Genomic DNA, 22473 nt, shown 5'->3' with positions numbered 1-22473 from the left:
GCCTTGAAACATCCCAGTGGCACGTCATTGCCACCCCTCCCCTATAATGTACATCGATGTACATCGTGTTGCTTAGAGCTTATCGACAAAGTACGAAACTGACGCACTGTGCAGGTCTTTAATTTCATCCATCTGCGCGATTTTGCGACCACATGCCTGGGATTGGAATCCTGTGCAGCCTCACCTTTTGCTGTTTTAGAAAAAAATAAATTCCCCCGGGATATGTTTCAGGGTTTATTCCTCGGGGCTGTTGCTTGTCGGGCTTGGTCGGCAGCTGCTACGGCTGCCGCCGCGACAGCAGCTGAGTTGTTAGACCCCGTGCTAGCGAGATTGCTGGCATGCGCAAGGAGAAACTTGCAGCAAGTGAGCGTGTACTTGCAGGCTCGAGTCCATGTCTCATCATTCTGGTTGAAGCCCAACTTGATGCTGGCATCGCCAATACGGTCCCGCTTAATCTCATAGGGCAGCTTTAGCCCCGGTGCGGTGGCACCGGTCTGGCCACGACGGGGAGATATAACTGGTGCTGGCGTCTTTTCAACAAACTTCCCCAGCTGGCGGAGACACTCAAGGAACCCCACCATGCCCGAATCAAAGCGACGGTGGAGCCAAGGAAGGTTGAGCGGGAGATCCCCGGACGAAAACAGATCTAGTTGGGTCACTTTAGGTGCAGCTCCCTCGACCGGCTGACCGGATGGCTGCATGGGATATTCAATCTTGTCAATCCGCGAATTAGACCCTAGTGGTTTGAGACGATACCCCTGGAATTGGAATCCGAGTTTCTCGGCCATCGTGGCCAGAAGTAGAGCTGTTTGTCCCCATGCAGCATTAATTTCAGGCCAGTCAACAGAAGGATTGGCCAGCCGGCCCAGCCGTAGTCCATTGATAGTACCGAAATATCCATCATGACCAATGCAAAACGCGTCGTTGTAGACATTCGTCCGTTGCAGTCTCTCAAGCTGCTGGGAGTCATGGTCATAACGCATATTGAGCGCATCCCGTTCGCTTTGAAACTCAGTGAGCGTCAAGGCAAACGCATTGCGCGACCGCCAAAAGCTCTCCTCGTCTGCATCCAGGCGTCGCGATTCGATTTCCAACCCGGCAATCTCTGCATCCAGAGCAGCCTTTTCTTCCTCAAAGGCCTGCAGCTCTGCAAATGCGGCCCGTTCCGCTTGCAGGCTCTCATCCAACGATTTTTGTGCTGCCTGCAGGTCCTCCTCGGTCGGGATGGACCCATTCAGGTTTCGAAGAAATGAGATGTATGCATCTCGCTCCTTCGTAGACCCAGTCAAGCGTTTTTGTAATCCTTCCACTAGTAGCTCGGTGCATTCCACGCAAATAGGATGGTCGATATCAGAGCGCGCCGAGACTACCTCAAACAGCCGTGTCGTTTTCTCCACTTGATCAACGAATGACCTATCCTCCTGGCCCCCCAGTTGCGCTTGTGTATGATTTCGCTTGCTTCGAGCAGCAGAGTTACTTTCACCGACTGTTGGTGGTGGCGCAACTTGAGACTCAGTGAGCATCACGAATGACATATTGCCGCTATCGGCTCGGGGTATTGCGGGCGGGTGGTGCTGGCTTCCTGCACGCGGGGCGGGGATAGACCGTCTATAAACTGGCGATGTAGCATTTCTAGAGGCCTGGTCATACTTGTCGCGGTGTTCGGGTGGATAGGACGATCGCGCTGATGAGGAGACAGCTCCAGTATCTGACAGCGTCTTGCCTGTGGAGTCTAGACCGCAGTTTGATTAGCGGGATCGGAACGATCGCTCTGTGTAAACTTACTGGATAATAAGTCAAAGGCAGCTGGGTTGAGTGACTCTACCGAGCCATCCAGCTTCAGCGGCGTGCGACATTTCTGGCAATGCATGGTTGTTAATTCATCCGGGAGAGTGTGGGGAGTGGAAGTCGGGGAGCTCCCAGGGAGCTTCGGGGGAACGTCATTTCAGTTTGTTTTTGCTTTGCCGCATATTTGGCTCGCGCTTGCGCCTACACACTACATTTTTGACACTTTACTTTGACAATCAATAGATTGTTGCCAAATCTAATTATGCGTTATTTTATTACGCGCTCAACGTTCGATCATTTCTAAGGCACGCGCCGATTCTTATCCGCTACCATGGGCAGCCCGGATGGTAGCATGGACGACTCCATGCAGGACAATATGGAACGACCAGCGAAGAGGCCATGTCTATCATATACCCCCGAAGACGACGAAGACGTCCCCGCAGAGTTTGATCTCCCAGCCGCGCGCGCACAAAATGACTCGCGACTGAAGTCTCTCTTCGAAGGCATTTTCGCGAAATATAGCCAGGACTTCTCCGACGTTGGTGATGAGATCGACCTGCAGACTGGAGATATAGTGGTAGACAATGGGCATATCTTGGGCATGCGAGGCGAGCAAGACGCTGGTGGCCAGCCACGATCATGGCTCCCGCAGGCTGACCTGGATGGGCCGGAAGATTCTGATGCAGACGATGACAATACCACGAAGGGAGAGGAGGATGAATTCTTTTCTATGGCCTCCTCTCCCGGTGCTCGTTCTTCAGATGCTCCACGCGAAGAATCGCCATCGAAACAGCTACAGACAGACATGGATACCTCTTTGGATTTCGTGTTTACATTTAAGGCATCAGGGACTGCAGGCCTCAGTCCCACGACCAAGGAAGAACATGTCTCCCATCCCACAAACCAAATCCACACTTCCAAACCGCAAGATCCAATCTGGGCAGTCCCGGACTTGCCCCCATCCTTTTCAACACCCACCACTGAAACCCGCAAATCAAACGTGGGCTTCTCTCCACCTGTCAGGTCTACGTCCCCACCAGGGAGCGGCTCTGTCTGGGCTGTAGGCAAACCCGGCAGACCACGTACAGAAACGAAACCGAAGGCTACGCCGAGTAAGCGTCGACCAGCCGCGAAGCGCAAATACCATTCTAGCCCTGTTACACACGACTGGTCTTTTGCGGCTGTGCCTGATGGGAATGAGTCGGATGACCCTTTGCAGGACTACGAACCATCACCGACACCATCCAAAATGAAAATTATTCGTGGGAAGCGGCACATTCCGACTAAAGAGAATGATGGGCCATCTACGCCTTCGAAACAGCCAGCTGTTGTCGTCGAAGTTAACGATCGAGTTGACGATCAAGTGGATGACGAAGTGGATGACCAAGGCGATGACCAAGGCGATGACCAAGGCGATGACCAAGGCGATGACCAAGGCGATGACCAAGGCGATGACCAAGTGGATGACCAAGTGGATGACCAAGTGGATGACCAAGTGGATGACCAAGTGGATGATCAAGTGGACGACCAAGGCGATGGCCAAGAAGGAGGCTATGAACCAAGTGACCATGACGATCAAGCGGCGCACACACACCTCGAAAAAGCACACCTCGAAAAAGGGGACCACGAATCGAGCAAGCAGATAGATGGAGTGCCCGAAACACGCCTTGGGGATGGGGGCTCCGAACTGAACCACCAAGAAGACGGAGTGCCCGAAGAGCAAGTCCAAGTGGCTCACAGGCCAAGTGATCGAGAAAACGAAGTGGCTAGCGCAGAATACAAAACCAAAGTGCCATTCCATTTTATGGCGGAAGGCGATTTGACCCCCAAGGCCACGGCCACGGCCAGTACCCAAGCATCATCCCCGCAGCCCATGGAAAGCACCCCAAGCAAAAGGCGACCCATCACCCCCGATGAAGCAAAGCTGATCGTGTGCATGATGTACAAACAAGAAAAGAAGGCTAGTGATGTGATGTACATGTTACCAGGTCGTGAATACCAGACCGTCTGGCACTGGTTCTACAATCACTGGACCCGCCGCCTCACCAATCCGCCTCCACTTTCCGCCGCCTGGTCGCAGCCTGAATTAGAAGCTCTGGCCCGACTCAGCACCCAATCGGATCTTACCTGGGGCCAGATACAAAGTCGATTTAAGGGCCGATCACGACATGAGGTGGAGTTTGAACTGCTACGTGCTTTTGTTGGTGAGGGCTTTACCTCTTCAATTATCGACAGCGTGGAGGAACACGCGGAGCCGGAAGATGAAGACTCGGAAGAAGATTTGCAGGACGACGAGATAAAGGACGAGTCGGAATCTGATGCAGTCTTGGAGGAAGTCGAAGAGGAGGCAGGAGATAGCGATGCTGCGTCCGAGGGCACTGCCCAGGAAGAACTGGAGCAGCTCGAAATCCAAGAGGTGACCGGGACAACCGACAGTAAGGCGTCTGCTCCCAATGGCTTCTTGGGCATTTTTATAAACTCCTGAACATGCTGATTGGGTGCAATCAGTTATACTAATAGGGGGCCAGTGATCGATGATCGATAAATCTATCCACATCCATAACCATAACCATATCCATGACATTCATACCATCTTCAATTAATATATTTATTGAAAGTCTTCGTCCCGTGCATTCATAACATCCTCAAGCTTGGTATCAACAGCGCCACCCACATCTCCAGCCTTGGCCCAGAATCGAGACAGATGCCGTGAGCCAGAGTCCGAAAGTACCGTTACAATCCGATGACCAGGGCCAAGCTTCCTTGCTGTCTTGACAGCGGCGATACCTAAATCCATATATTAGTGAAACGCATCAAATGCACTAGTCAGAGAGTTAATAAACCCACAATTCACAGCACTACTACTCCCAATAAAGATCCCATCCTTCTCCACAAGCCACCTAGCCATAGCCAAAGCCTGTGCATCAGTAACACGCACTGCATCATCAATCATCTCCTTCCCAGCCTCGAAATTCGCCGTGACACGGTTAATACCAATCCCCTCAACAATAGTATCAACCTGCCTCCGCCGCCTCGTGCCCTCCCTTTCCTTAACATCAAACATAACCCCGTAGACGACTCGATTAAAAAGCCCACTTCCCTGCGGGTCAGCCAGCACAACCGTAAGTCTAGGCAGTAACGGCTTCAAGAACCTTGCGACGCCCGAAATGGTCCCACCGGTGCCAGCGCCCGCTACAAACGCATCAATCCGGCCCCCACACTGTGCATACAGCTCTGGACCAGTCCCTTCATAGTGGGCGCGCCAATTAGCTTCGTTCTCGAATTGGTCGGCGAAAAAGCCCCTGCCACGAGTCATGCGTTCGTTTGCCGCGGGGAGATCGGATTGCTCATCCGTTGACGCAGAGGGGATGCCCGATGAGGCCGTGTGCATTTTTGCCAGTGCTCGTGCACGATTCACGAAGTTGGCTTTCTCCACTATGGGTGCTGGCGGAACCCGGTCCACGATTGCCCCGAGTTTCAGCAGCAAGTTGGATTTTTCAATTGCCTGGTCCGACGGCAGGCAGCTGGGTTGCATGTGCATTAGTGGTTTTGGCTATTGGGTAGGAAGGAGAGGGTGGCGTATCCGTACATGTGTGCTAAGTAGCCCTTCGCCCGGGCTAGTGTTGCTAGTGAAATGCCGGTTGATCCCGAAGTTCCTTCGTAGATTGTGTCGCCGGAATGGGGTGTCAGGATACCCTGTTCTTCTGCCTGGTTGGTGTCAGTGATGCTGGGCTAGTGCAGGTAAAAATAATTTGGTGTTGCTCTGGCATACAATTTCAATCATGCTTAGTGCAACTCGGTCTTTTGAACTCTGACCAGCGCCATTCAAAAACTGCGGGCATTGTTAGCGCATTCTTAGCTCTTTTTTTGAGGTGGTTGGTATACGAAGTACCCAGCCTACTTACCTCTGCCTTGCCTAGAATCTCACATCCCGTTTCATCTGATAGTGACTTGATCCGCAATAGAGGGGTGTTTCCAATGCAGCCTTCAATGCCTTCCACAATAGTGGGTGGGCCAGCTCGGGCGATGAGGCCATTTGTTGGAGATATTTGCTCTGTCACATTATCCTCGCGCCTGGGACGTGAGATTTCCTGATATGCGAGTGCCAGGCAGACGCCAGTCACAAAGGCCGTGCCTATGTACGCCGTTGAATGATCTGGCATCTTCCAATGCCGTTTTATGTCTTGAAGATTGAGGTTTGGTGCATAGACGGGAGATATGAAGCTCGGACCACCAGGCTTTTTTGGTGGAAGATAGCAGTCAGCCTGTACTTCGTCGACGAAAAGAAATATTGAAAGTGAATTCAATTCAAAGAATTCTCTTGATTCAACCTGTCTTCAACTTCAAGAAACATGTAGTCACCAAAGTTGTCGAAGAAATTGAAGGTAATGACTTTTGCCTGAGGCACGTGGTGTCCTGCCTGAGGCCAAAAAGGTTATCCAGAAACGCCGTCCTTCTCCCCGGAACAACCTTGAGCTTAGCTCTGCAATCACAATGGACTCGCCAGTCCTTACCCAGCTGTTCCGACAGCTCTTCCGCCATCCAGCTTGTCGATCACTAAGGCGGTCGCCTTCCGTACTTGCTCGACCACAATCCCGATCATTCCTCACGCGGCGCACGCCTGTCAATGTCAAGCGCAAAGTGCACGATGATATCCAGCTCTGGACAAAACGAGGCGACTACCCCAGAAATATCGATGAGGAGTATAGGACATATCCAACAGTGACAGCGAAGGAGCTACGTAACCGCCGTGAACGGCCGCGACAGGTCAAGATGCTGACGCGCGAGTTCATCGACGGTGAGTTCGGCGGCTAAATGAAGCGAGGCTAGTTCTGACATTGCGCTTCCAGACAGCCTTTACAACCCACACTACGGATACTTTTCCAAACACGCGACAATTTTCAGCCCCGGAGAGCCATTCGACTTCAACAGCATCGAAGACGGACCCGCGTTCCACGAACTCCTTGGTCAACGGTACACGGAGTTCGAAGACAAGCTTGATGCAACGAACCCAGATATCGCGCGGCAGCTATGGCACACACCGACGGAGCTCTTCCGACCATACTATGGCGAGACAATTGCGCGGTATTTGGTGTCAAACTACAAGCTGACCCTATATCCATACCACGACCTCATCATCTACGAAATGGGAGCAGGAAACGGCACAATGATGTTAAACATTCTGGATTTTATCCGCGACACCGATTACGAGGTGTACCAGCGCACCAAGTTCAAGATCATTGAGATCTCACCCGCGCTCGCAGATTTACAGTACAAGAACCTGACCGACAAGCTCAGTGCCAAGGGACACCGAGACAAGGTCGAGATTGTAAATCGGTCAATCTTCGACTGGGACACATACGTTCATTCCCCGTGTTTCTTCCTAGCTCTGGAAGTTTTCGATAACTTCGCCCATGACACCATCCGCTACAAGCAAGGCACCGAAATGCCGCAGCAGGGTGGTGTGCTGATCGATTCTGTCGGCGAGTTCCACGAGTATTACAACAACCAGCTAGATCCCGCCGCAGCTCGATTCCTGCGCGTGCGTCAAGCCGCCGCTCGCCGTCCTTTCCCGAGTCCGCTGGGCCCACCACTCCTCCGCGGTCTCCGCTCCGCCGCGCCCTTCCAAAAGGAATACTCCTTGCCGGAGTACATCCCCACCCGACTGATGCAGTTCTTCGATGTCCTGAACCAGTACTTCCCAGCGCACCGTCTAGTCTCGAGTGACTTCAGTTCCCTGCCAGATGCTGTGCCCGGGATCAACGCGCCGGTCGTGCAGACTCGGTATCAGCGGCAGACAGTGCCGGTGTCGACCCCTTTTGTAAGTGGATATTCTCTTCGATGTGAACTTTGAACATGGCTAATTTCTTTTATTGTAGGTCCACCAAGGCTACTTCGATATCTTTTTCCCGACGGACTTCAACGTCGTCGAGGATATGTATCGTGCTGTTACTGGGAAGCTGACGCAGGTCACGAGCCACGAGGAGTTTGTGCACCGTTGGGCTTACATCGAGGATACGGAGACGCGGAATGGAGAGAATCCTCTGCTGAGCTGGTATAAGAATGCCAGCATGTTGATGACTGTGTAGGTAGAGATCTATGTCAATATCATTTAACCATCCCCTATCGGCTTTGCGTATAATATGGGCTCCTTTCTTTATGTGAGAATGTATAGTTTTGCTTCAACAGCGCGCTTTCTGTGGCAATGAGTCTAACCCACCCGACAAAAGGTCACTAGAGGGAACTCCCTTGATGTTTGAGGAACTTTCCGAACTGCACTACAATCTCCAATGGCCACCGCATCAGGGCTGTCCCCAAAGCCCTCATCACTCGATGCATGATGTTTGTCTGCCAGGTAATTGGGGTAATTGAGAGACGCCTTGGAACTGCGCTTGACTTTCAACAGACCCTTGACGCATGAACAACATGCTAGTCTTTAGCTTTACCACCTAGTTCCGTGGAATCTGAAAGACGCTATTCGCGGGTTCGGCAATATCCTTGACCCTAAGGGTGAAATCTGGGGGCCGATAGCTACCTGAAGCGGTGTTGTCGTCAATCTAGACAACCCTAAATGATGGATAAATGGGTGTCAACCTCCAATCAAACAGAAGATGTCAAAAGAAAACCAGCACTTCGCATAATGCTGATGGATGTTGCGACAGTGAAGCTCTTGTCGCCTCTAAAGAAGGATTGATATGGTTAGATGCTAGGAGGGTAAATCAAACATCGATCCATTGAAGAATACACGTAACAGGATGGTGGTAATACAAAACCGTAGACATATACCTCGTTTTCATAAGCCTCCCTGGTGCAATTCCTTTCAAATGAATTATACCTTGGCACAAGCGGGCAGCTCAACATTCCCAATCCATAGAAAGCTGGCTGTGGCGGGGCCAGGTTGGAGTCATGTCGACGGAGTTGTTTTGTAGAATGCCGGCTGAGAAAACGCAGTTTGACCAAACACAGGCTGAGAAAACACCAGTGAGCAAATTCTGACTGGGAGAAGGCGGGCTTCGTTTGAGCGGATCTAGTAATTGGAAATGTTTGATCGCGGTCCGGTTGGAATGCGTTGGACTCTATGCAATAGCGAGGCGAGGTATCGGAAGCAAGAGGGGCCGTTCTCTCAGCAGCAAGGATGTTGGTCGTTATATTAACGTTGTTCAGCATGACACGTGAATGGTTAGGAATGCCTTCCTTGCGACGGAGCCCATGTAGGGCTATATCCAGCTGGGAGAGGATTGCTGCGTTGAGAGATTTTGGTGTAATGGCTGGCGTAGGATCAATCACAGGCACAGTGATATTCACATTTTGGATTGTTGTATGTAAGCCACAATGTTCTTTTCGCCATATGTGGTCGGGGATGAACAGTCTGCAGTGATGCCACGAATGCCCGATATCCGCACACTTCCTGCAAAATGCCGTGCAAACCCCAGTATGTCTTCTATTGCAGCGATGACAAGTGGGACGACATATTCCCTGATGTGACCTCGCTCCACAGTCCTGGCAAAAGGAAGGTGGCCTGTATCGCTGGGGGTAACCGTCCTCGTCTTCAACTTCATCATCCCTGACACGCTTTTTCATAGCCCTAAAGATTCTCTTATTAGTAGATGACGTTGAATGAGACCCCTGATGCACTTTACTCACATGGGTCCCATAGTGGCTGCGCTGAAAGAGAGAGAAGCAAAAGAGAGAGGAGAAAGTCATGAGGGCGTCTCTACATTTGGACAGCCTTAACGAGGAAGGAGCGATTCCGTCACATGAGCGATGTCAAGCCAAACGGGAAGGTTCGCATTCTCAAAGTAAAGGGCGAAACTGATATGAAGGTATTAGGAGAGGTCTACATTGTGGACGTCGAATTGCATGGTGAGGTTGATTAAAGAGTTAAGAATGTTAAGCTACAGAGAGACTACGAAATCTGACGGAAGGAATTCAACTGGTAAAAGAAAAACTTCACGGCTTGCAACTCGCATCCTAGCACAGTTAATAATGTCTAAACGATGATGATAGAGCGAACACATTTCGATGCAACAAGCGATACTCTCCTCCGGGTACTAAGCTGGAATTTGCGACTGTCGTAGCGCACAGGCATCTAAAAACCTCTGCGGGAGTAAAGTGAGCCGGGGATCCTTTCCTGGCACTTCCAGTATACTCGCCGCTGCGTCGCTGTATGAGGAGCTAAACGTAGACCAGAGAGACTTTTCAGGTTCAGAGTGTCGCGATGGGCGAGGGTAGTACGGGTCGTTTTCGAGAAATGCTTCCACAAGGTGAGCAATCAAATCATTCGGCCTTTCGAGCCCCATTCTTTCCTCCCATATGTTGCATAAATTGAAATCGAGGACCCAAACACGAGTGGTTCGACGTCGAGAATTGACCTGTATCATTCTTTCAAGGTCCGTGTGAGGGGGAAGCCTTGCAAGTTGTTCTGGGCTGAGACCGGTCGAACGACAAATGTCCTGAGTATAGGACGCCTCCCCTTCACTTCCTAGCACAAATTCAATATCGTAACCATCCACATTTGCCGACCAATGAATGATTGCCAGAGCCTGGCCCATGGCTTTGGCATAATAATGAATGGGCAGGTTAAGTTCGATCATTTGATCGAGACACAGATTAAAGTTTCTCAGAGTAAAATTGCGTGGTGGTGGGTCATTCGGTCCCCGGCGACGACCAAGATAGATGCGGGCCAAACAATCTCGGTTGGTGTCTTGGGAAGTTACAGCGAGTTGCGACGGCGCAGGGCAGTACGCTTCTATCAGGGCTTGTCGGGCCAGCTTTGGGAGTGGAAGTATGCGTTCTGTTATCAACGCCATTGCCGGGAGAGGGAAGGAGGGGTGAGAACCATGAAAAAGATCAAGGTGCGCGTGCCACCACTGTTCGTTTGTCTTTGGCACATATGAAAAGATTTTTGGAACCCGTACTTCAACGGACTGATGATTCGTGAAGGACTGGTACACTGCCAAGTGCGCTTGAAAATCTGCCCATAGGGCATCTTCAAATGACGGACGGGAGATTTTCACTACATATGCACGGCCTGGCCGCTCGAAGACTATCCCACATTGGCCGAAGCCAATGCTGCGAAACCCAACAGAAGCTGTCCGCTGTGAGTTGCTGAAAAATGCGGACGAAGAGGGTGTAGAAACAACGGGAGTTAGTGATAAAACACGGCTCAAAACTTCTCTAGGTTCTGTTGTGGGATGAATCTGCAAGTGTGACGTGAGTTCTTCATTTCGTGCAGCATCAACTAAGGCAGATAATTGATTCGTGAGATCAATATCTTTACGCAAGTTGGATGAGATGGTAGAGCTGCTTTGGTTGCGTCGCTCCATTATTGTGAGGATCTGATGAAAGTGGAGTCCAAGTGAGAATAAAGTGGAGTCAAAGTCAGAGAAGGAACAAATGAGAGATGACTGCCTGTGGGGGTTATTATCTCACCGCCTTTCGATCCTCTACAATATAATTCAATTCAGATTCACTTCAGATTCACTTCAGATTCAGTTTACCTTGAAAGTCCCTACGTCCTTTTTAAAGCATTGATTTTATTAACCTTATAATCTAGGTATAGTTACAGGCATCTTTTAAGTAACCATCGGCAGGCTTCAATTAACACCTATGTTGTGGTTACAACATTGGTTTTTATAAAGCGAGAGTGGATCTGAATTACTGCGGGCAAAATGAACCAATATCCTTTTAGACAATACCGATTTCTTATAATACCGTATTTACTCGATTGTTATAGGAATCCCGTAGTAGAATTGAAATAACCGAATTGCAACCATTGAAATGAACGGTGTTCCGGATCCTAGTTTCTCCCACATGGAAGGTTGTTGATGAGTTGATGAATCCGACTCCCTTTCGTCCATGAAGGTGGGAGAGACAGCCTGGGTACTAGAGGGGAAGAAATGAGTTCATAAAACATATATATGAGGAAGTGCTTTTTCCTCTATGGCTTGTAGATCCCATCCCATCTAAGCAGCCATCAAAATGATAAAAGTAGGTACAACACAACCAGGCCTTGCCAGCCAGAAATTCGAAAGATATATCCAATACCTTTGCATGTACATAACAGATCAACAACAATAACCTAGAATTCAAACTCCTTCCGGAAGATGTTAACGTCCATGCCGGCGACAACCTGGTCAGCCAAGTCACGACGGCCCATCTGGCTGAACACCCGACGCAGCGTGTCATACAGATTCGTGCTCTGGTTCTGGCTAATATGCAACATACGCTCGAGGCGTTCGTCATCCAGACCATCAGGATGCACACCATCGCCGATGATCTCACGCGCACGCTCGCGGCCCTCCTGCTCCACAACGCGATGCATGGATAGCGCGCCTAGTAGGTGCTGTGCGGCTTCTGGGTAGCATCCGATGTTGATGCAGGATACACCCAGATTGTAGCGGGCGCGCACAAAATTGGGGTTGATGTTGAGGGCTTGCTCGTAGGCTTCGATGGCTTCTTCGGAGCGGCCGGAGTTGGCGAGAGTCGCGCCGAGTCGGTTCCAGAGGAGGTGGAGCTGCTCCTGTTGGTTGGTGCTACCGGACTCGGTGGAGGTTAGCGCGGCGGAGAAACAGTCAACGGCCTTCTCGTATTCCTCAGCGCAGTAGAAAAGAACACCTAGTCCGACTTGTACGTCGGGGTCCATCTGGGCTCCTGAGGGGGAGAGCTGGGCTGCTTGGATGAATAATTCTGTTACGCGGTCGTGGAGGAGTTGTCGGTCTGTGAAGCCGAGGTCTGAGTCGCCGGACACTTCCTTCGGGTCAATGATAGTGGGATACTTGTGGGACAGCCAACGCTCGAGTGTACGATAGGCGGTTGAGTCGTAGCCCTCGTTTGTGTACGAGACAGCCAAGCCCATCAATGCATTCAAATTCCCGGGGTCGACCTTCAGGGCTTGTTCCAACGCACGGATAGCGGGCAACTCCTTTTCGTTCTGCGCCTGCGCAGAGCCCAGCATCGTCCATGCTTGCACATGCTGCGGGTCCTTTTGAACCGCAGCCTCAAAAGCCAGCGCTGCTAGTGACAGATTACCGCCATCACGCATGACCTTCATTCCCTCTTCGAATGGATTGCCTACAGCCTGGTAGACATTATCCTCCTCGAACATATAGTCGCCGAGCTGGGGATCCCGGAAGCGAGAGTTCAGACTATCAAAGCCATCCCAGTCACCGAGATCACCAACATGCACGTTATCGGTGACTTCAAAGTTATCTTCCTCGGCAAGTTTCCTGCTCGTTGCGGTCTCAGCCTGGACCCGTTGCCATACAGACTCAAACGCGTCATTGGAGGGCACTGACCTGTCCAAATCATTCAGTTCCGCCTCAATGGCCGCATTAGCCGCCTCGTCCGTCTGGGCCTCATTGCCAACCGTCGCAGTCTCCATCTCAGCAAACTGCGCCTCCCAGTTCTCATCGTCGAGCTCCACCATCCGCCCCTTCCCCTTATCCTGTGTCTGCCCCTCCACAGGCCCCTGCTGCATCCCCATCTGCCCACCCATCATAGGCTGCATCATCCCCATACCACCCATACCACCCATATAACCACCACCCATGGCCATCGGCCGCTGGTACCCCGCCATCATAGGCGATGCGGTGGCGGCGGCAGGGCTCGACGTCTGCGGCATGCCCATATGGTTCTGCTGTTGAAAGCGAGCGAACTCGGCAGGGTTAAACCCAGATCCGTTGTTCATCTGGCCCGGGAACGCGGCTTCCATTCGCGCTTGCTCGCCTGAGTCAAACTCCCCGGCCCACCCTGGCGACCCAGCGCGGGCTGGCCCCGTCTGGAAATTATCTAGCTCGCGACGCATGTGCTCCATTGCGAATGGTTGCGGCGGGGGGGCCATTAAGTTGCTGTCCTGGTTGTTGCATAAAATCGTCCATCATCTGATAAGGAGTTTCCCGACGCCGAGGTTAGTTTCCGTTGCTGTTTCCTTTGCGGGGGAAGTTCGTTATGGGCTGTCTGGCTCACCTGGTCCTGTCCGCCCATCATATTTTGTGAGCGCATGCCTTCTTGCATGCCTGGTCCCCGGCCGACCAGCCGGTCGCGCTGTAGTGATTTATCATCCTGGACGTGCTTTGTGAATTGTGAGAGAGGGTTCCCCGCAGTAGAGCATTCTGCGCCACCGAGGAACGACATGGTGGGAATGTGACGGGTTAAAGGTAAAGTAAAATGGTAGAGTGTTAATGCAAAAAGGAAATTTGAAGAGAAGCAAAGGCAATGTAAAGGTGAAGGTGCATCCCCGGATCTCTCTGACGTGGGGTTCAAGGGCTTTCCGCCTCCTTCAGCCGAGGTTCCCCGACGGCAGTTTAAGAGTCACGAGATTCACAAGGTACCAGGTACATTTTATGTATATCATATGCAAAAATTCACTAAATTGACTAAATTGACTATTCTTACTAGTGAGATATTTGAATTGTTCATTCTCTGGTCTCTTATATACAAGATATCATTCATTTGTTACTGTCTCCGCTTGCTTTGCTAAAACTGTCACCCCGAGATATATTCAAAGCCAAGTCCCCAAGTTTACTAAAACAACATCAGTATGCCGGTCACAAATATTATGGAAAAGATACTAACCATGAACCGCTTTCACTTGAGTGTAGGCCGAAAGGGCATATTCACCCAATTCTCTCCCAATACCACTCTGCTTGTATCCGCCAAACGGAATGGCAAAGTGGGAGTCTTGACTGCTGTTAATCTGTTGAGACTCAGCATGTGTGATAAAATATATATATATATATATCCGCAAGTACATACCCAAACCATGCCAGCCTGAATAGAGGCAGCGACCTTATGAGCACGGGTAATGTTCTCTGTGAATAGGGCAGCACCGAGTCCATACTCAGTGTCGTTGGCCTTGTCAACCGCATCCTTCTGGTCCTTGAAAGACTGGATAACGACGAAGGGACCAAAGACCTCCTCCCTCACGGGAGTCATATCACGATTGGTATCCTTGAAGATAATGGGCTTGACGAAATAGCCCTTGGCATCTAGGGAAGGCTGATCATCTCCAAGAACAAGCTGTGCACCTTCGCGCTTGGCAGTCTCAAGATAACCAAGAATGCGACTTTTCTGCGCAGAGGACACTTGAGGTCCGTGGTTCACTTGGGGATCGAATTGGCTGCCGACAATAGAGTTCTCGATAGTGTACTGCTTGAATTTCTCGACGAAAGTCTCATAGATGTTCTCCTGCACATAGATGCGCGAGGTGGATGTGCAGATCTGACCCATATTGCTCATGATTCCGACATGGGACCACTTCACTGCCTGGTCGAGGTTGGCATCCTCGAAGACGAGCAAGGGGCTCTTACCGCCTGTCTCGATTGTAATAGTCTTCAGGTTCGAAGCGGCCGCTTTCATAATGGCCTTTCCGGTGTTGGTGCTGCCAGTAAAGGCGATCTTGTCCACGTGCAGGTGCGATGCCATAGCGGCACCGGCAGTGGCACCGAGACCATTAACAACGTTTACCACTCCAGCGGGAAAGCCGGCTTCCTTGATCAAGGAGGCGAGGTAGAGGATTGAGAGCGGGGTTTGTTCGGCAGCTTTGATGACAACGGTATTACCGCACGCGAGAGCAGGTCCAAGTTTCCATGCCGCCATCTACTTAGCATTAGTGTTGCCTCTACAGATTCGGTCAAGGAGGGCCCTTTTGTGACATACCATAACGGGATAATTCCAAGGGATAATCTGCCCACACACTCCAATAGGCTCATGTCTAGTATAGGCCAACTTGTCCTCGTTGGTCGGGATGGTCTGCCCGTGAATTTTGTCTGCCCAGCCACCGTAATAACGGAAGACAGAGATGACTTCGGCAAGGTCTTCACCCAAGGCTTGTTCATATGGCTTGCCGTTATCCCATGCGTCGATTGTAGCGAGAATGTGCTTGTCGCGGTCGCAGAGGTCCGCGAGGCGGGTCAGTAGGAGGCCTCGGTCATATCCGGCCAGTGATTGCCATTCTTCAGACTTGAAGGCATTTTTGGCAGAGGCTACAGCGAGGTCGATGTCCTCTGGGCCAGCAGATGCGACGCTGGTGATCACGGATTCATCGTAAGGGTTGACAGCTGAGAGAGTCTGGCCGGAGATAGAGGGCACGAATTCATTGTTGATGAAAAGTCCTTTTTCAAACAATCAGTCACTACGTTCAAACTTTTCAAGAATGCCTGCTCACCAGTAGGTTGCGAATAAGAGACCTGGTTAGGAGCCGTTAATTGGATAGGTTGCGCCATTGTGAAATGTAGATTGAAGTTTCTTGGGGTTGAGAAATCCTAGGGTTCAAGGTTCAAGGCTTTATATCATGACCCTCATGGACAATTAGAAGATTTATTTCATTTCGTGACAAACAGCAATGCTTTCTGGGGACAAGCCAAGGAAATTTCGATTTGGGCGTGGCCTGTCTTTTTGCCTATTTTGGAAAATGTGGGGTCCTATAGATGAGGGGGCGTGTGGTTCTGGAGGATGGAGGGACTTTGACAGTTCGATGACTTGGCCCAGTTACTTTCCCATTCAAGTCATTGCCGTGTAAGATGTCGAGAAAGATGCCCTCTAAGGCAAGTAACATACCCATCTTAAGCCGAAATCTTGGCTATTATCTCCACTACATCCACAATCTATACAAGATTGCGTAGATATCCTTTTCAGGTAGTTTAAAGGGCATGGTCAGAATATTTACCATATATGAAATACCCCATTTTCTGTACATTCCCCAAGAAGAATGCTCCGAATGGAGGAATACTCTGAGTGGCTGTTTAAATAGACCGAGGACTTCCATTTCCCTCCATCACACCTAAAAATCCCTATCTCTTTCTATCTACTTCTGTTCTACCTATTGGATTCATTCTCCAAATCCACGAAGCAACCATGCAATTCTTCAACTACGCCGGCACCGAGGCAAACTCGGAATCCTTCCACTACTCGCAAGCCGTCCGCATCGGAAACACTATCAAAACCTCTGGCCAAGGTGGCTGGGACGAGAGTGGCAATGTCCACCCAGACATTGAACAACAAGTGGCTGTCGCTTTTGAGAATGTCGCAAAGGCCCTGAAGAGCGTTGACCCGCGTCTGTCGTGGGAAAATGTCTATGCAGTGCGCAGCTATCACATCAATGTGGATCAGACATTCGATATGGTCACCGGCAATTTCAAGAAGGTTCTCCCTGGCCATCGGCCCATTTGGACCTGTGTCGAGATTGGCAAGCTGGGAATTGAGGGGATGGTGATTGAAATTGAGGTTGAGGCTCATTGCCCTTACTAGCTGGGGAGGGGTTTCCTCCAGCGGGCTCGCCCATGTGACGAATCCGTGTATATAATTTGCAAACGAGAACTTCTACACTCATAAAACAACATGATTTTCAATCATTGTAGTCGTATTATACCTGCGAGGTAAAAGCAAAGAACGGCCCCGAAATCAGAGCGAGCCGAAAGGAGCCGTAACCCGAAACCTTTCCACTTCCATCTTAGTGCTCAGGTTCCTACTCTACTCCGGACACGAGACCTCAATCGTCATTTCCCTGTCTTTTTGTCCCCTCTAAGATCCATCCTTTAATACCGGCCATATCGAGCGGCACACAATCAGACACTAACCCAGACGAGGCCGTGCGTCTAGCCGTGGAGCGATTTCGCGCCAAAATAGAGTTCTCAAATCGGCAGTTCATTTAAGACCGCATCGATGAGATCGATGCTATACAGAGACTCTCGACCGAAGATTAACAGTTACGTCACATGCTTAAGTACTAGGCTGATTTGGACATCAAAGATTGGAGTAACTGGGGTGATGACGCTCCCAAATATATTATTCGACGAGAGAGCGAGAGAGCAAACGTCTCGCCACTAGAGGACCTGAAGACGATATTTCATGAACGTATGAATGGAATCATTCTACCAACGCTGGTTACAGATGAATGGCGCGAAATATTTCTTGGGGTCGTTGAAAGCGTGTGGCCGCTGAGCAAGATGAGGACGATGAGGATTTCCATATTCCAAGATGTGATCAGCTGGGTCACTTCCTCAAATACGCCAATGGTGCATAATATCCCGACTTCCGTAGCTCGGGTATGTATCTGTCTGTCCGGACCCGCGCCATTTGGATTTGGAAACGATTTTGCATTTCCTGATCGTCCGAATGTTCAAGCACGACCTCCTCCTGAAAACGCGAAATCCCGGGAAGAACTAACGGACCACCTTCAACACAACATTCTAGGTGGAGCGAGTTAGAGGTGAAGGTCGGTTTCCAAACTGGCCTTGGCTTACGTCGAGAACACGATATAATGTTCAATAGTTGTAATTGTATTATCTTTCCATATTTAAGATAGAGGTAATAACATGGCCGAAATCGGAGCGGGGCGGGAGCTGTACCGTATCTGCATATCTGTAGTTCTGATAAAGGAAGAGCAAATTGCCGCGAGATCGAGGTAGACCCAATTGGGAAAGCTTTTGGGCAACTTCCATGACCATTCCTGGGACCATTCCTGGGACCCACTCCACAAGACCGACAAATGGTACCGATAAGCCCAACTGAACCAGTCCCAAGGGCCAGGTGGCCCTACCCCGCAATCATCTAACTGTAAATATAGTAGTTCCAAGCTTGGCCATGGGGACCATGATAACAGCCCTGGGAATGTCATAGATACGTGACCCTGCCATAATGGCTTCCTCATTAAGCCGGGGGCAAAAAGATAAATGGCCCAACTGCTTTCCCTTGTTGGACTAGAACAAAGCTTCTTATCCAGGTTCATGCTGTGGGGAAACGGTATAAAGACCAATGCTGCATACCCACAGAATGAATGTATAAACCGGACAGTATTCTCTATTCCAAATTGGGGCAACCAACGGAGACAACCATGGAGAAACAAGACCTCAGCATAGGGTCGTGCGACAAACTCGAAACCCATGGGCTCGGAACATATCAGGATGAACAGCTATACCAATTGGGGTACAAGCCTCAGCTGCGCCGCACGCGCAAGTTGTCGAGCATGCTGTTCATGTCCCTGTCGATTGCCTCCATCCCCTATGGTGTCGGTAGTGCCCTGATCAATGCCGTATATGGCGGCGGCCAACGTTCCCTCTTCATTGGACTTCTGGTAGTGTTGGCACTAGATACGTGCGTCGCTCTTTCTCTTTCAGAACTTGCCTCGAGATACCCAACCTCATCTGGTATCTACCACTGGTCATTCCGGCTCCTGAAGAACAACGGCAGCAGAAAGCTAGTCTCGTTTGTCACAGGCTGGATCTGGCTCATCGGAAACTGGACCATATCGCTTTCAGTGAACTTTGGAATCGCTTCTCTCATAGTTGCAACCGTGTCTATCTTCTATCCCGCCTGGACAGCTTCTGATTGGCAACTCCTTCTCATCTTCTACGCTATCTGCCTTGTAGTTTTCATGATATGCTTTTTCGCAGACCACCTCCTTCCTCTAATCGACACACTCTCCGCGGCGTTTTCGGTCGTCACATGCATCACACTCGCCATAACCCTCCTCGTCCTTGCGAAAACCGGTCGTCACGATGCCTACACAGGATTTGTTGGGTATGACCCCAGCTATTCTGGCTGGGAGAAGCATTTCACGTTCTTCATCGGCCTACTACCCCCAGCTTACGCATTCTCCGCACTGGGAATGGTGACCTCCATGGCAGAAGAATGCACAGACCCAGAAGTCCAAATTCCCACAGCTATCAGCCTAGTACCTGTGGTAGCCGGTGCTGCAGCGCTGATATTCACTGTGCCAATTTGCTTCACTCTTCCACCGCTAGCGGATATCATTGCTGCGCCATATGGCCAAGCCCTGCCATATATCATCCACATGGTGACAGGTTCACCGGCAGCCTCAATCGTCCTCATGATCCTGGTTCTACTCGTCGCCCTTTTCTGCTCCATCAGTATCACAACCACCGCCGGGAGATGTACCTGGGCGTTCTCGCGTGACAATGCAATCCCATTCTCACACCTATGGTCATCCACTGTCAGGGACAGCCCACTGGCAGCGTTATGCTTGGTTACTGCTATTGAAATGCTACTGGGACTTACCTACCTCGGAAGCAGTAGTGCATTCACGGCTTTTGCCTCGGTGGGCGTGATCGCGTTAGCTGTAGCATATGCGATTCCCATCGCGATCAGCTTGTTTGTTGATCACCGTGTGGAAATTAGTCAGTCGCGCTGGAAGCTGAATCCTCTCATTGGAAAGTCGGCGAATGTCCTTGCGCTGTTGTGGATTTCTTTCCAGGTTATTCTATTCAGTATGCCTGTCACGCTTCCTGTCACCAGTGAAACCATGACCTATGCGTCTGTTGTGTTTGTGGGTTGTGTAGCTTTAAGTATGGGCTGGTATATGTTCTATGGACGGAGATGTAAGAATTTACCTTCCCTTGACTCGAAGATGAAGTACTAACTTGGATACAGATTTCAAAGGGCCTCTAGAAGAAGCCGAGCATTAGTAACTTGGAATTAAGTTTATATAGCGCGCTTGTTAGTTGGGTTGACATAGTCTTAATAATTATATTCCTGACACTTACACTAATCTCCAAACGTAATCTAAAGAATTATATTCCAACTTAAATGTTAAGCACCACTTTTTGACAATCTTACCGAAACTACCATTGGCCTATACTGAACCAGACCACCCGTCGATAATTTTTGAATCCCACACAGGTGGGCCGAGAATATGACGACATCTCCAACCGTTCACCACATTGGGAAGGCCTAGGAGACCTTGGGAAGGGACAAGATAGGAGAGTTTCCGAATTGCGGGGAAGTCGCACTCAATGCAGCCCTGTCCACGGTACTTAAGTGGGGATATCCACATATAAGACCTTATCGGGACACACTATACCTAAACGGATGGGTACTTCAACTCTAGGTCGCTTAGGTCGTTTGTGGCCCAAATATTTACCTGATTAGGTTTAGCGCTTTTAAGATGCTCTATCAAGTGTCCCAGTTTAGGACATGAAACTTAGTATGTATACACACTTTATTTAAGAGCACCTACACCCCATCAGCTATGTATACTACTTACTACAACTGTTACCGTCAACGAACTTCAACATTAGACGAAAAACAATGATTCCCATCAGCATCGCGCCTGCATCAGGCGCCCTTCCTTTTCTAGGTCTACTCCTGTCCATCCTCACATGGGTAGTAGTGAAATGGCCAATTCGCCGTAAATCCAGCACACCTCAAATACAACAACCGGAGAAAGAACTATTCATCAAACCACTTCCCAGCCCTCATCCCAATGATCCGACTTCAAATAATCCCAAATTGTATCGCCCGTTCCGACATGGGCCCAATTTCATTACAATGGGAATTCGCAAACTGCACTGGGACAACTGGATTGAAATGGATTCCTACTTTCTTCGGTACCACGATATGAAAGCAGCGGAGTTGAAAAAGGATTTCAAAGAACATATCAAATATGTCGATAATGCAGTCACCAAAGATGCTTGTTTTGAGCTTAATGAGGAATTGGTCCGTCATCTGACACATCGTTATCCCAAGACCTTCCGATTAGAAGAAGGGAAAGTGCATAATAGCCTTACCGGGGAGGCGTTTCCATTCCCGGCAGGTATGCTCAGATTCATCTCTTGCAAAAAGGATTTCGGTTGACTTTAACTATAGCAACCCCTGACGAGGCTCTCGCAACATCAGCTCTGCTGGTTCAGGATGACTTAGTGCTGATGATGAAAAATGATGGTATGTTCTCTTCGCTTGGGATTCAAAATGCTCAATATCTCATGCAATACAGATGGAGAATACCACCTCGACGCAGCCGCCGTCTGTCTTCCCGGCTTCTGGCGTCTTAGGGAGAAATTCCGCATGTCCCTAGATACGCTTCACTTCGAAGCTGGCGTTCCTCATTATGCGGCCAAGTTACAAAAAGCCATGAATAAGTTCATGCTAAAACTTACCCCGGACAAGCCAGTGGAGAGAAACAATGTATGTTTAATCCATCTACTGCCTCGTTAATTACAGAACATATAGTTCTAACAGAAACTACAGTTCTTCATCCAGCTCGACGACGGACTCCACTGGTCACACCGCATGGGCGATCAACAAGGAACAGAAGTAGCATGTTCGTTCCCTATTCCCTCTATTTATAGATGAAGCAGATATTAACGGGATTAATCACCAGCATGGGCGACTGCCAACGGCAGAGACCTGACAATTGACGAAATCCACTTCCGCTCAGAAAGGCAGACACTACGTCGGCTGCCACGCTCGGGGGCGATTTTGTTTACCATTCGCACGTATTTCGAACCTGTCACTAAATTGGCTCAGGAGCCTCATATCCCTGGTCGATTGGCGGAGGCTATTCAGAATTGGGATGAGACTGTTTCTTACTATAAAGGCAAGTCCAGTTGGGATAAGATTTTGATGCCGTATCTAGATGAGCAGGATCGTTTGCAGAAGGAGCAGGGACTTGTGGAGAGAGTTGAGGGTGAATTCCCGTACTAAATTGCATTGCTTAGCCTTTTGTTTTGTTTTTGAGTGGAAAGTTGGAATCAACGCTCTTGTATATATCCAGAAAATAGCCGTCCAATAAGAACGCTAAAATATACACCATTTCATCTTTTGAGTGTGCAGATTTGGTCGATATATCGGATCATCCTATTCCTAGCACATCCTTATACCCGTCTAACACCCTACCTTTTTCGACGTAGGTAACGCAGCCGGCTCAGATGATGAGTCTTTATCTCT

The 22473-nt window shown here is 49.9% G+C and overlaps 11 protein-coding genes across 11 annotated transcripts; 6 read left to right on the top strand and 5 right to left on the bottom strand.

Moving 5' to 3' along the window:
- Positions 1-227: 227 nt before the first annotated feature.
- N7516_008121 (beclin 1) lies at positions 228-1870 on the bottom strand (the record flags this gene model as incomplete). Its single annotated transcript, XM_057220841.1, has 2 exons — positions 228-1732; positions 1786-1870. The coding sequence occupies 2 exons, from the start codon at positions 1868-1870 to the stop codon at positions 228-230; spliced, it is 1590 nt and encodes a 529-aa protein (XP_057071113.1).
- A 249-nt stretch (positions 1871-2119) lies between these two features.
- Positions 2120-4273, top strand: N7516_008120 (Myb-like DNA-binding domain protein; the record flags this gene model as incomplete). Its single annotated transcript, XM_057220840.1, has 1 exon — positions 2120-4273. The coding sequence occupies one exon, from the start codon at positions 2120-2122 to the stop codon at positions 4271-4273; it is 2154 nt and encodes a 717-aa protein (XP_057071112.1).
- A 90-nt stretch (positions 4274-4363) lies between these two features.
- Positions 4364-5951, bottom strand: N7516_008119 (putative cysteine synthase; the record flags this gene model as incomplete). The annotated part of the gene is made up of 5 exons (XM_057220839.1): positions 4364-4575; positions 4636-5312; positions 5378-5496; positions 5561-5620; positions 5694-5951. 5 exons carry the CDS (start codon positions 5949-5951, stop codon positions 4397-4399), a joined length of 1293 nt encoding a protein of 430 aa, XP_057071111.1. The 3' UTR covers positions 4364-4396.
- A 331-nt stretch (positions 5952-6282) lies between these two features.
- N7516_008118 (class I SAM-dependent methyltransferase) lies at positions 6283-7877 on the top strand (the record flags this gene model as incomplete). Its single annotated transcript, XM_057220838.1, has 3 exons — positions 6283-6586; positions 6639-7609; positions 7668-7877. The coding sequence occupies 3 exons, from the start codon at positions 6283-6285 to the stop codon at positions 7875-7877; spliced, it is 1485 nt and encodes a 494-aa protein (XP_057071110.1).
- Positions 7878-9839: 1962 nt separating this feature from the next.
- On the bottom strand, positions 9840-11114 carry N7516_008117 (uncharacterized protein; the record flags this gene model as incomplete). Its single annotated transcript, XM_057220837.1, has 1 exon — positions 9840-11114. One exon carries the CDS (start codon positions 11112-11114, stop codon positions 9840-9842), a length of 1275 nt encoding a protein of 424 aa, XP_057071109.1.
- Positions 11115-11869: 755 nt separating this feature from the next.
- N7516_008116 (tetratricopeptide repeat protein) lies at positions 11870-13923 on the bottom strand (the record flags this gene model as incomplete). The annotated part of the gene is made up of 3 exons (XM_057220836.1): positions 11870-13016; positions 13086-13642; positions 13756-13923. 3 exons carry the CDS (start codon positions 13921-13923, stop codon positions 11870-11872), a joined length of 1872 nt encoding a protein of 623 aa, XP_057071108.1.
- Positions 13924-14290: 367 nt separating this feature from the next.
- On the bottom strand, positions 14291-16013 carry N7516_008115 (uncharacterized protein; the record flags this gene model as incomplete). The annotated part of the gene is made up of 5 exons (XM_057220835.1): positions 14291-14313; positions 14365-14485; positions 14545-15387; positions 15448-15902; positions 15956-16013. 5 exons carry the CDS (start codon positions 16011-16013, stop codon positions 14291-14293), a joined length of 1500 nt encoding a protein of 499 aa, XP_057071107.1.
- A 631-nt stretch (positions 16014-16644) lies between these two features.
- Positions 16645-17037, top strand: N7516_008114 (uncharacterized protein; the record flags this gene model as incomplete). Its single annotated transcript, XM_057220834.1, has 1 exon — positions 16645-17037. The coding sequence occupies one exon, from the start codon at positions 16645-16647 to the stop codon at positions 17035-17037; it is 393 nt and encodes a 130-aa protein (XP_057071106.1).
- A 414-nt stretch (positions 17038-17451) lies between these two features.
- N7516_008113 (uncharacterized protein) lies at positions 17452-17834 on the top strand (the record flags this gene model as incomplete). The annotated part of the gene is made up of 2 exons (XM_057220833.1): positions 17452-17499; positions 17520-17834. Coding segments are annotated over 2 exons (363 nt in total), but the record flags the coding sequence as incomplete, so codon positions are not given.
- A 788-nt stretch (positions 17835-18622) lies between these two features.
- Positions 18623-20213, top strand: N7516_008112 (uncharacterized protein; the record flags this gene model as incomplete). The annotated part of the gene is made up of 2 exons (XM_057220832.1): positions 18623-20126; positions 20179-20213. The coding sequence occupies 2 exons, from the start codon at positions 18623-18625 to the stop codon at positions 20211-20213; spliced, it is 1539 nt and encodes a 512-aa protein (XP_057071104.1).
- A 622-nt stretch (positions 20214-20835) lies between these two features.
- Positions 20836-22230, top strand: N7516_008111 (heme-dependent oxidative N-demethylase family protein; the record flags this gene model as incomplete). Its single annotated transcript, XM_057220831.1, has 5 exons — positions 20836-21340; positions 21394-21468; positions 21521-21711; positions 21775-21847; positions 21908-22230. 5 exons carry the CDS (start codon positions 20836-20838, stop codon positions 22228-22230), a joined length of 1167 nt encoding a protein of 388 aa, XP_057071103.1.
- Between the last annotated feature and the right edge of the window lie 243 nt (positions 22231-22473).

Source organism: Penicillium verrucosum, assembly GCF_028828655.1.
Source record: "Penicillium verrucosum strain IBT 35672 chromosome Unknown utg000003l_segment0_segment0, whole genome shotgun sequence".
NCBI classification, from domain to species: Eukaryota; Fungi; Ascomycota; class Eurotiomycetes; order Eurotiales; family Aspergillaceae; genus Penicillium; species Penicillium verrucosum.
The sequence above is the reverse complement of the archived record's forward strand: the minus strand, read 5'-3'. Positions and strand labels throughout refer to the sequence as shown.